Source organism: Austrofundulus limnaeus, unplaced genomic scaffold (assembly GCF_001266775.1).
Source record: "Austrofundulus limnaeus strain Quisiro unplaced genomic scaffold, Austrofundulus_limnaeus-1.0 Scaffold306, whole genome shotgun sequence".
NCBI lineage: Eukaryota > Metazoa > Chordata > Actinopteri > Cyprinodontiformes > Rivulidae > Austrofundulus > Austrofundulus limnaeus.
In genome coordinates, this window is record NW_013952708.1 from 581130 (window position 1) to 594373 (window position 13244).

The following is a 13244-nucleotide window of genomic DNA, read 5'->3' on the forward strand; positions in this document are numbered from 1 at the left end:
GTTAGTTTGTTACTGTAATATAATTTTAATATCCAAAAACAACAAAGATTTAATAAAGATTTGGAAATGGAACATAACACGTTTTGTAGCTATTTCCTTACTGTAAAATTTGTATTTTTAATGTTGAAAGTGTTCGATAGAAAATAGTGTCACTAGCGCCCCCTTCATTTCCGGAATGCAATAGTCCCATTTCCATATAAGGTATGGGACTGACGGAAAGGTCTGTCACCACCCCGTTCTGCATGCTGCAGCGAAGTGTACTTGTTATAGTCCGAAAAATACGGTACCTCTGTTTTTAAAGAGTTCCCCTTTGACATCACTTCCTGTTTCACTTGGACTGTACCAAATTTAGCAAAATATCTGCACGTTTTGTGACAAACTGAGTAAAAATCATATGAATGATGCCAAATTTCTAAAATATTAGGATATTTTCTTTATTTTTTTGTAAATGAAGAAAAAGCATGTCACAGCCACTTCAATACACAAAATCATTTTCAGATAATAAGATTTCACCTGGTCGGTTCTGCCTGTTCTGAGCTCCCTTTAGAACGAGCTGTTTATGTAAATAAGCTGCTGTTGGCAGCGCCCTCCTAACCTTTTGTTTACATTAACTCCGCCCTCCCAGCACAGCCAACATCGGCAGATTTGTGTCGAACAGTAGGAACAGAAGTCTCCTTCAGTTGAAAGTACTTGGGTAAATCCTGCTGTGTACTGGTAGAAGTTTTCAAAGGAGTCCATCGTGAAATTATTTGCACAAACTAAAATATTGCTAGAACACTGTCATCAAAAATAAAAATATAATCAAGCCAGGCATCTTTGTTTTCCATGATTGTTGTAAAAACAGTTGAACAAACGTGGTCGTCCTGTGAAGAAGTGGGCAGAGTCTCCACTTGGGTTACCAGGTGAGGGGCTGGGTTCTCTTACACGCTGCTAGGTTACCTTGATTGTGATGTAACAATCTGCACGTTTTTGAAACAACTCATTTGCTGACACTAACAAAACATTTGTATATTGCAAAAAATAAAAAAATAAATAATGTCTAGGAGTATTTTTTGGCACTTGGACTTTTTCTGGAAACAGTACAAACCCAAACTGAAGCATAAAAACATGTAAAAGTGAATTTTGCATAAAAAGTCTCTTTTAACAAATGTAACACACATTCACTGAAAGAAAAAAATAATCTAGTCCACCTTCGCCTTTCAGAGGTGGATGATAAAGTTGTGAACACTGAACACTTTACAGATGGTGGAGTTAAAAAATAAATTTAATGCATAATTTAGATAATTTAACAAGATATTAACAGACTGTCAAACTTCTAAACTAAAAATAACATAAAGAAGAGAAATTAAGTCACTGACAAAGCCCATATTATTTCTACTGAATCTGTCCAACAGAGCCACAGACTTTCTTACTTAATTCTGTATATAATACAACAGGTGCTTCAGTTTTCAGCTCTAACTTTGGCTACTGTTTGTTTTTTCCTTTAGCTGCTGTCCAATGCAGTGCTGTTTTTTTGTGGCTGTGCCGTGGGAGCCTTTCATAAGGTCCTAATGGAGAAAACACTGAAGCAGACCTACCAAGACACTCTGAGGTGTCTGAGCATGAGGATGAAGCTGGAGATAGAAAAGAGACAACAGGTCAGTTAAAACCAGTGGCCTTTAAAGAGCGGCTCATTAGAAGCTGCTTGTTTGAAAAACCACAATTTGTCACGTCAAATAGATCCCTGTGTAATATTGTCCAAGCCCTTGAAAGGCTTGTGCTCACTGCAGCTTTTCAGCAGCATACATGTATTTTTTTGAAAACAGGTGCGTTGTCAAATGATTAGAGCACTGTGTGCAGACTGTTTTACCACCCTTATTTTTCAGAGTATTTTTGCATATTATGAAAATCTCCCTGAATGGACACACACACAGCCGTCAAAATATGAAAATAGCCCATCAGGATTTGTTATCAGTACGCTCTTCTTTCATTTCAAAGCGTYGCCTTTGGCCATCCGTATGTTGATTTTCTGTTAGGTGTTTTTCTTTCTGAGCAACGGGTCCTTCTCAAATTACATTTTCTCACATAGTCTTAAAATAGTTGCATCCGTGCTGCGTTGCGTTGACTTCAGAGGTGTTCTTAAAACAATTTTCTCATTTTGTATTTTGGTGTGGCTTTGCTTAGTGTAGGGCTGTATAAACACAGACATGGAAGCTGCTGTGTTTCCTAACAACATCTGATTCTCCTTATGTATTTGAGTTGATGCTGAAAAATTAGCATTTATTTCAGTACCTAAAAAAGTATTTTATCATCTGGTGTTTAAATATATATAAAAAAGATTTCATAAAACATGTTACCTTCAGTGAATTCCTAAACCTGACCTCCTTCACAGTTTGTTTTATGATTTCAACAGAGATTAGTGTTGATTTAGTTCTTCATTGGGTTACATACACACATTCAATTAGTTAATCTCAGTCACTGTCAGTGTGCCCCAGGGCAGGCCATCATCAGTGTGCAAATGTGTGTGTGTGAATGAATAATGTAAAGTGTCTAAATATGATTGATATATTATTGTCGTTATTATTAATCTGTCTTCTTTTAAAAGTTAAATTTAGGTCTTTTTTTAAAGCAAATTACATTTTGATAGGATTTTTTTACATAAGGAATATAATTTGTATGTTAATGAACAAAAATGCTAAAGCCAAACATACACTTAAAGAAGTTAAAAATCTGTGGTAATGAGAAAAACAAAACTGTTCACACGTGCATTCACCATCCTACCTGATCTACTTGAGGAATACAGTATATGAACAAAAGAAGTAAAAAAATAAATAAATGTTCTGCTATTGAACAGATGTATTCATAAACATATTGAACATGTTAGAAAATATAGGTATTTTGCAAACTTGTTTATATTTGGAATTCACTTTTATAGAAATATAACTAATCTTATGTAATGATTAATTAAGAACAAACACATTCTCTTTCTCTCCTTCACCCTGAAACGGTCGCAATACTTAGAGCTCATGTTCCTTATCACATCCACTGCTGTTTTACAGTCCTTTGAAGAGACGCTGCAGGTGAGAACATTTTGGAAATGAATTAAACGAGCCTGGACCCGTGTTGTCAGACCTCATAAGGTTGCACAAAGACAGATAAATCATTTCATGAGAAGTTTTTATTTCACATCTGTCTAAACACTTTGAAATCTCCTCTGGTCTGTGGTCATTGTCACACAGTGGCTCCTGTGTCATTTTTTACACAACTGCTTGATCTGATGAAGTGGAGAACTTAATGGTGTGATGAATATTTGACACAACCAAATAACAGGGGATCTTTAGGACTTTGAGTTTGTGTAATTCTTACTACTTCGTGGTTTTGACCGCTCACTTACTGACATGCATTAGCTGCTATAGTCCAGAGAGCTTAACTTCATTTTTATACTGTAACTCAGTGCTTTTTAAACTGTTTAGCTTCCACACCAAATATTACTGGTTTATATATGAAAACTTTACTAATAATTCGGTTAAATCATCTGTGGACCCTCACTTGGTGTTTCATGACCCACAGAGGGGACCTGAGTCCAACTTTGGGAACCACTGCTGTAACATATATCCTACGTGTGTATTTATATTTGCAGGAGAACCTGCTGCAGTCTGTTCTCCCCGTTTATATCTCCATGAAGATGAAATTGGCAATAATGGAGCGCTTGCAGGACTGTAAAGACAAAGAGGAGCGACAGCGACTGGTCAAAGATAACAACTTCCACAGCCTTTATGTAAAGAGGCATGAGAACGTCAGGTACAACCACGAACAACCGAAAATACTTCTGTGTTTGTTTGTTTTATTAATTGTTGTGTGTTTTGTTTTTTTTGGTGGGGTTCAAGATACGTGTGAAAGGTTGAGAATCTTGTGTTACTGATCAGGCATCAAGAGATTCTCACAAAGTAGGTCAAAGGTTTTGCACTTTGTTTATCCATAATTAAAAATCATAAAGCGAACAAGGTTTGGAAAAGGAAAACAACAACAAAACGCAGACTTCACTGACTGCTTCTCGTTTCTGGTGATATTAAATGCAGCAGTCCAGACAGCTTTCTGTATGAAGGTTTCATTCATTTAGGAAGTGATGACAGATTTTGTGGCAGTCAGGATTAAATTTACTTGATTAAAGACATACAGTATTTTCTACAAAGGTAGAAAAGAACAGACAGGTTAATTTAAATAAATCTTTCACGGGCTTTATTTCTTTTTTCTGGTGTGTTTTCTGGATTTATTTAACACTTTTTATGTATGTTTAATATTCTGTGTTGTGTTTTTTAAATGATTAAGGACAAAGTGATCTTACACATAGACCATCAGTCATACTGTGTTTTATGCTGCTGTCAGACCTCAGTGAAACAGTGTTGACTGAGACTGGGTGCATCCCTGTAATTACAGAGTCAGAGCTGTCATTAGCTGTGTTGGCAGCTTCATGAAGCACCTGGGTTTTTTTTAGTCTGCATTTGTGGTCCTGTCTTTCTCAACTCATGGTCCGTATTATTCAGACCATTCTTGAACAGCACCAGTAATTCTCTGCTTTGTTGCATTGTTCAGTTCATTATAATATTTTATATGTAGCTCTTTGAAGGTGTTTTTTTTTGTCTGGGTTTGTTTTGAATGTCTTTATGTAAATAACCATTGTTAACACGGAGAATGCTTAGATTAATTTGGCGGCTTTGTCGTTATGCTGGCAAATCAGTTGCACTTCATCATGCTGTAAAAAGACATTGTTGCTTTCATGGCACAGCTGCTGACAGATCATTCACTGCTACACAATGACTGTGGTGTCCAGTGAGGCTCCTGTTGCTGTGGTTAGTTTCACTTCCCCCACCCCCCACCCTGAGATCGGTCACATTAAGGAAGGGAGTCAAGGGCTGTCTTGGGGTTGGATTTGTGCTGAAATTCCTCCAGTTTTTCTTTGTTGTGTCAGAGCTCTGTGAAAGGTCAAACAAGCTATCACTCTCTCCCTGGTTTTGCAAATGGGAAGCTTTATTGACGCCGGGACTGTGATTCAGCTCGGAACCAGACAGGTCTTTCAGCGAGACACCGATCAGACTCGCTGGAGGTTAATGGGAGAATGGCCAAGGCGATTTTGTCTGAAACTCTTCCTCCTGCTATAATGGTCATTGTGGATCATAAAAGGCTGATGGGGCTATTTTGATAAAAGCAGGCTCACTGTGCTCTCGTTGCTAACTGTACATACAGGAGGTCCTTGACAGTTTCTATAGTCAGTAATTAAAAAGGAAGAGATTTTCTGCCAGCCTGAGCATGGTAACACTCAAACGTGTTCTACACACCACACAACATATACATGAAATATTGCAGTTCAAGTTTGAAAAACATGCCTAGTAGGGTTGGGCATAATCGTATCGTGTGCAATTAATCGTCAGAAAAACATTAATCGATTATTTTTTGGCACTTGACGATTAATACGATTAATGCCACCAGGCAGACTGACTGGTAATTTCCTCGTTCGGTCTGGTCATGATCCTCTCCGCTTCAAATATGACGAACATAAAAAAAATAAATTCTGAAATTGATTTATCTATCAACACAATTTAAAATTTGATGTATGGACCAAAGTCTGTAATTTTGACAATTCGGAATAGATTTTTATGAAGAGCAAATCTTTCCCACCAAATTGGTCATGAGACCAGGACATAAGGGTGTTCTGGGACTCCAGGGGATTAATCGCCAAATTAATCGTTATCGTCTAAATACCACAATTAATGGTGATTAATTTTTTTGCCAATATCGCCCAACCCTAATGCCTAGTCAAGAAAAGTCACTTGACCGATCGTGGACTTTGAGGAATGTTAATTTTACCTGTCTTGGTGTGGTAAAGTCACCTTTTTTAACATAATATGCAAAAATAGCCACACAGAAACTGAAGAACGGTTGAAGAGCTGAAACATGGTGTTTTCCATGTCAGTGTCTTGTTGTGTGCTCGTTTTTTAATCGTCATTTCTTTCTTTCAGTATTCTGTATGCAGACATTGTTGGCTTCACTCGTTTGGCCAGTGACTGTTCTCCTAAGGAGCTTGTAATTATGCTCAACGAACTGTTTGGCAAATTTGACCAAATAGCTAAGGTGAGAAAATACTTTTGTTAATATTGTAATTTTATTATTTATTTTATTGGTAAGCTAGAATTCAAGCCCTGTTGGGCAGTGTCAGAGTAGTTCCTGCTTTTGTTGCCTCGCAGCCGAGTGAAGCCAACCCCTCCCAAAAAATGAATCACAGAAAAAAAAGGCAAATATGATGAGTGGTTAGTGTTTCGTTTGTGTGCTTTTGTGCACTTGAAATTGTCATTTGTGCTGCTATAGTTKATGAGATATTACACGTTATCATTTGGGACGATCACGTGACTTGGCCCGTTGTCACAGACGTAAACAGTTCAGGCCAAGTCACATGATCGTCCGAAATTATAACGTGTAATATATAATAAATTATAGCAGCACAAACAGCCGTTTCAACGGCACAAACCTGCTCAAACAAAGCTCTACAAAATTTGACTAGTTTGGTTCATTTTTGGTCCATTTTGGAGCGAGCGGATGGGATGGTGACCCCTGAATGACCCTTACAAATAATCTTTAATATATAGGAAACCATAGCAGCACAAACGACAATTTCAAGTGCACAAACGAAGCACTAACCACTCCGAATATTTGCCTTTTATTTTTCTGTGGTTCATTTTTTGGGAGGGGTTAGCTTCCCTCAGCTCTTACTCACCTGGTTTCTTAAAATGATTGTTGTGGGTGTGGGGGTGTGGGGGTCCTTTACAGGAGAATGAATGCATGAGAATCAAGATCCTGGGGGACTGCTACTACTGTGTGTCTGGGTTGCCGGTCTCGCTGCCTAAACATGCCAAGAACTGTGTCAAAATGGGCCTGGACATGTGTGAAGCCATTAAGTGAGTGAACCATTACACTCATCTTCTGTATGTGAACACCAGGGCTGTGTATTGGTGATACGATATTTATTGTGACTAGGCATGGGAYGGTATGATAACCTTGGGCAAAAATGTCACGGTTTCGCGTTGTGACGGTATTATGATTGCAGCTCTAAAAATTTTGTTTTGAAATTTGTATTTAAAAACAAAAAAGAAAATAACTTTTCTATTATCACATTCAACTTTAATTATCTTTGGAAGCTGTTTTTAAATCTCAGAGGTGTTATGCTGACATTTTATTTACCTGTGTGCATCTGTACTTATGATTTTTAACACCTAATGTTAAGKTTATCCTGATAAAGTTTACATCTAATTGGATAATTGCTTTTCCACTGCTTTATTATTTGACAAATCAGTGTATACTGCACGACAAGTCTCTTTATTGAAGTAATGTATCACGTTGGGAGTTTTTATTGTGTTTTAAACTTCATAAGGTTTTTTGGCGTAAAAATTATAGAATTATAAGCACACAGAAACAAGAAATCACAACTATGAATGCGTGTTTATGAAACTCACGATCAGCCAAAGAACTGCTCGGCTAAAGGAGGCATTCAATTTTATCGCCTTTCACTCAAAACTTATCAAATACACAATCCAATTTTGCAGACAAGCTGTGACTGGTGCGTTAAGCCACAGCAACACGGTGATATGTTTCACAATCTGATGCTAATGTTAGCTCATTCCTTTCAAAATAGCATAAAATTTACCTGGAGCTGCGATGTTAGATGCCTTCACGGTACACATTGCTGTCATCTTTACGGCATCCTAAATATCTTCATATAGCTGGATTTATTATTTTAGACAGGGGAAAAGTTTGGGGAACTCTGTTCTTCAGCCACCACACRACCCTCGCAGAGCTGCGAGCACCGACAGGCAGTCTGCTGCGGGAGTGCGCGGGGGAGAGGTCGCGGGGGAACAGACCCGAGGAAAAATAAACAAAAAACACTTATACCGTAGTCACGGTATGACAGAAGATTTTAGTGGTTTTCAAACCGTGACTTTTTCATATCACGGTATACCTTGAAACCGGTATTCGGCCCATGCCTAATTGTGACACAGGGATCACAATATGATATTTCGCGATATATTGCGATACTGTAAGCAAGACGGTACATTGAAAWTTTTTTCTCCAAAAGATAAAACCCTTGTTTTATAAAAATTTATCTTGAATTTGTTTGCACCACAGAGAGTGTTGTATGTATAATTTTACTTATTTTATTGATACACAGTCAACAAGGCTTCAAATAGGCTCATTTTGAAAGGACAGTAAATAGCATCATATTGTGGCATTGTTGAACTGTGTTTGGTTTGTAGATATTATGTAGTAATAGTCACAACACCACGTTTTATTGCTGCTTGATGCTCCTTCAGGCAGGTTCGGGAAGCCACAGGGGTGGATATCAACATGAGAGTTGGGGTTCACTCAGGCAACGTGCTCTGCGGCGTGATCGGCCTCCGGAAGTGGCAGTTTGACGTGTGGTCGCACGAYGTCACTCTGGCCAATCACATGGAGTCAGGAGGAGTCCCCGGGTGAGTAGTTCAACTCATTTACTTATATTTCTATAACCTGAGTAGCTCTTTGGATCATTGTTGTTACAAAATGAGATTCACGCATCCTTCGTAAATCTGGGAGATAACAAAGCTGTGCACCAGTGCTGTGAAAGTTCACTATTTTCACCATTAACTGCAGTCAGACTTCCATATAAATTAGTTCACATTCATTAAACAGTTTACCACAAGACATTATTAAAAATGATTTAATCTTGTTGGGTTTGTGTTCTACTCTCTGCTCACCATTTAACTGATGTCCTTCAGATCTGTTTGTTTTTTCTCCTGTTCTGTGTTTAATCATCTAAAGCGTCCTATTATGGCAATGTTTTAAAATCAAGGTGCTCTCACCCACATACTTTATGTAATATGTTTGTCTCAAAACAAGAAATTCAGAAATTTTGACTATTTAATAACTTTCAAAGCCTTGAAACTTAAATGTTATAGATTCCAGTTTTTTTATGTACCGGTAATCACATCATTTATCAAAACAGCCACTAATTACAGTGATATTTTTGTGAGTGTGAAGGTTAGAAAAGTCAAAAAGAAATTTGCTTTTATGACTGCATGACTTGTATGGGTTGATTTAATAAACACCATGAAAGATCATTCATTGTGTCTTTCTGTCTCCTGGTTAGGCGTGTCCACATCACAGAGGCAACCCTGAAACACCTGAATAAGGCTTATGAAGTAGAAGAGGGCAACGGCCACCTCAGAGACTCTTACCTCAATGAACTCAATGTMCGCACCTACCTAGTGATTGATCCAAGGGTAAGTCTGTATTTTTATTTAAGTAGGCAGCTTAGGAACAGTGAGAAGTCCAAAGTAAAACAGTTTCCTTTTCATTTTTTGTTGTTTTTTTCTATGAATTTGATATGTTCTGCATACCTAAAAATAAAAATATATATTTTTAGGTTGTAGACCGAATGCTAAAAATGACAACAAGTTGCTAAAATGTTTGTAATCTGTATGATTTAGGACATATCAAGGTATTAAAGGTTTACTTTTTTATGATCAATAAGTTGTGCGTTTTTGCATACTCAGTCCAAGGATCCGTCCCTGAACACCCGAAACACAGCTAAACCTCGAGTGAACGATGGACTGAAGATGAGGGCATCTGTCCGTATGACGCGCTACCTTGAATCCTGGGGCGCCGTGAAACCTTTTGCCCACCTGCAGAGCCGGGAGGGCTTCACATCAGACAACATCGTTAATGGGAAGACACGCTTCAAGGTGAGCAGACTGCTCTGTAGTTATTGTTTTTTTAGGTCTTTTAATTTTTATTTGACATTAAAATAAAATATATGACAGGATTCGAAGCATTTTGGGCTGCGTCAGTGCCGTGGTCTTGCAATTCTGAGGCTGCTGCTTTAGAGGTTTTTTTTTCTTTCCAGGACATTCCTTTACGACCGACCCCAAGCTCCAAGATCACTGATAGGTAAGCAAAGTCTGCAAACACAGAATCCCAGATTCAGCCTGATTACTCAATAACGTGCTGCTGATGATGCTTCACAAGTGTTTACCAGCAGTATTAACCAGCTAACTTTGCTTTCTTTTCTCAGTCTAAACTCATTATTTCACCTTCACRTTTTAAAAACAATTAATACTGCATAACAAAACATTTATACATATGTTAAGTATATATTTTACGTTTGTCATTATGTTATTGCAGATGTTTAGCATTAGAGATGAAGATGATCATATTAAAGTATGCTGGCTCTGAATTAGGATTTTTCATGTCTGACAGGTCTGATGACAAGCCCATGATGTCGTCTTTTACCTCTTTACGCATACCAGTACTGTATCAAATCCAGTGTAGTTTGACTGTTCCTCAGTAATAAGAATAAAACCTAATTTAGACATCTGAACTGGGAAAACCGGTGACTGAAGCAACTGACTAACAGACAACAACTCTAAACACTTAGCTAGAGCCAACTAATAGTGATGCAACTTCCTTGTTGGGGTTTGGGGCCAAAAAGTCTTGATGATATTTTAACTGAACCCTGTCCTTGAGCATGACACTATAAAAGGCTACATTGGCCTTATTATGGTTCACCGTGTTGTGTGACTATTTAGGAGAAAAAAAATGTAGCATCAAAAGAAGTTATACAAATAGCAAATACACTCATTGACAAAATCCAGAAGAAATGGTTGTATTTGGACATAATTTTATTTGAGTTTTGAAGAGGCTGGCTTGCTAATAATAGGCTTTATTGCTGAGTGAACGAAGGTTACAAGATGTGGAAAATGCCTTGTGCGTTATAAAGCAATTCCAGCGCCTGAACATCTTGGATAAACATTTTTAGAAACCAACCAACAGTTACTCTTTTGGGGGGTTATTAAGCAAAATCAACTTTTCTGAGCATTATATCATGTTATAACTTCATTCCTGCATCAAAAACATACCCCGAGTGTTACTTTGACTCATTCGTGCATGCTTGAGAAATCCTCGAATCTCCTGTGGTAACCACGTGGAGCTGCCTAAACACTTGCTGGTACAAAGCACCGCCTATTTGTATAAAGCTCCTCCCTGGAGCTCAGTCTACAGCCAAGCTTTAGCCCCCACAGTTCACCCCTCCACTAAAACACACAAAGTGGGAGTGTCAGAAACGGTAGGAGGTTCTCAAAGAAAGAGAGGCCAACGTCAAGGCGTTTAGATGCTAAATCAAACGTATTTTTGATATTTGCAGCTTTTTCATTACAACTGAAGGTAACATAGTGACTTGATTCTGGTATAGAATCTATGAACCTGGAAAAGACACAATACCATTGAAAGAAAATATTGTTATGCGTGTTCGTTACCAGGATGTGTGCTAAACCATACGGAGAATGTGCAAATGTATGGAAAGGATTATTAAAGAGGAACCATACAAAACCAAAGAGCGCTCTTTGCTGAAGTCTGGTTTAACCGAGTGACCACGAGTTCAGACTCTCAGGAAGTACAATTGGTTTTAACAAAAGCTCCAAGGTATGGCTCCGCCTATTTGATTACATCATCAGAAAGGGGAGTCCCTACTCTTCTTGAAGCCATGCCCTTCAGACATTAAAATCTTACCCCAATGAGGATTTAAAAGTTCAGTTATGTGTTGAGTTTGTTTTCAGGCATGTAGTTATTAATATAAAAATCATCAAGTTAAGCAAAACAGTCACATTTAACAATCATTACAGTTCTATCATAAAACTATACCATGTGTATGTAATTTAAATCAGTTATATAAACCTAAACTCCAATAATTTCTTCACCTCCTTTAAAGGTTTTCGGTGGTAAAGCATTTTTTCTGTTTTAACAAGACACAAAACAGAAGAAAGAATCTAGAAAATTTTTGTTTGTAGTTATTTGTATGGATTCCCTGAGGGGATAGTGAAAATTTAAAGTTTTTTGTTCAAAATGTTGGGCAAAAGGTAACTTAGAGCATAAAAAGACTAACAAAGAGCCAGTCTTAACCAGCTAACAGAAATACAACTGTAGATGCAGATTAGCTGACCAAACTAAGTTATAGACCTGTTCCTTCAAGCAGTTCATCAACAAATTATTTGCCACAGTCCAACCATGATTAGTGCGCAGAACTTACTCACACACGTGATCGGGGCTAAAACAAAGTGATTAGAAGCTAGAAGTGTGCATCTAAAAGCACAAACCTCCCTCCTGATTCATATTCAGACTTGTTTTATCTGGTGAGCCGTTCATTTCATCCATGTGTTCATAACCTCGTGCAGCCGGGGCAACGCCTGGTGAACATGTCTGAAGCTGTAGTGCCGGCGAAACGAGGTGGACCCACTCCAGCTTGATGACTTGATGTGGCAGAAATGTGTTTTCCTCGAGTCAAAGTAGCAGTGGTGATTTGCTCCACTCCGCCTGCGATCCCGGYTCAGATTTCACGGCTAGACCATGTTTTGTTTGTGTCCGCTGGCTGCCAGCTGCTGTCTTGTGATAAACTTGTGTTTTTGTTTTGCCGTTGGACCCTGACAGCTTTGATGAGTCACTTGAAGAGCCGTTCTCCTTGTCCACACCTCCACTCAGCAGCAATAAGTGAGTGGGGCCTTTTATGACCCACAAGATCTTCATCCCTGTCAGTTCAGTAGTTCTCAACCTTTGGGCTCATTGTTTATAGAATTTGTCACACAAATCACGTTTCATTAGATCAAAAAGAGCAAAGTGATTATTCACACCCGCCTCTAAATTTCTGTTTTGCTTCTCTGAATGAGAACTACTGTCTTGGTGGAGATCACTGATGTCCCAACACTAACCTGAGCAGCTGGAAAACACTGTTCTCCTCATCTCTAACTGCTAGCTGTTTCTAACAGGGCAGAACTTGATTGTGAAAGTGCTGTAATAGTGGACTGACATGCTCCTATTAACACTGATCACCAACCTGGGCTTGTGTGTGTGATGGGGTTCTGCAACTCTCTGAGCACTTCCTTCCTAAATGAGTAGGGGCTTTCCAAACAGAAGCACAACAGAAAACGCCCCGCCGAATCCCGGAGGGACGGTCTAACACACGCCATGATTCACCCAGCATTTTTTTTTTTCCTTTTAACTTTCTCACAGGCAACAAATCGTCTTTCTCTTTCCTCACTAATGCTCCATCTGGCAGCACCGTGCCTCCGAGCACAGCTGAAATGGACCTCCTAAGTAACCCACATGGACAAATCTGGTTTTTCCAGCATCTGTTCGAATTAAGCTGTGTGTGTGTGTGTGTGTGTGTGTGTGTGTGTGTGTGTGTGTGT

General features: G+C 38.5%; 1 protein-coding gene across 1 annotated transcript in view; it reads left to right on the forward strand.

The window, feature by feature from the left end:
• adcy7 (adenylate cyclase 7) overlaps positions 1 to 13244 on the forward strand; it is a gene marked incomplete in the record, with an annotated part of 74861 nt that overhangs the window by 52005 nt on the left and 9612 nt on the right. Inside the window, 9 exon segments of the mRNA XM_014021800.1 lie at positions 1488 to 1637; positions 3620 to 3780; positions 5997 to 6108; positions 6802 to 6929; positions 8340 to 8498; positions 9155 to 9287; positions 9561 to 9749; positions 9911 to 9954; positions 12487 to 12546. Of these exon segments, the coding sequence (XP_013877254.1) occupies positions 1488 to 1637; positions 3620 to 3780; positions 5997 to 6108; positions 6802 to 6929; positions 8340 to 8498; positions 9155 to 9287; positions 9561 to 9749; positions 9911 to 9954; positions 12487 to 12546 (1136 nt within the window).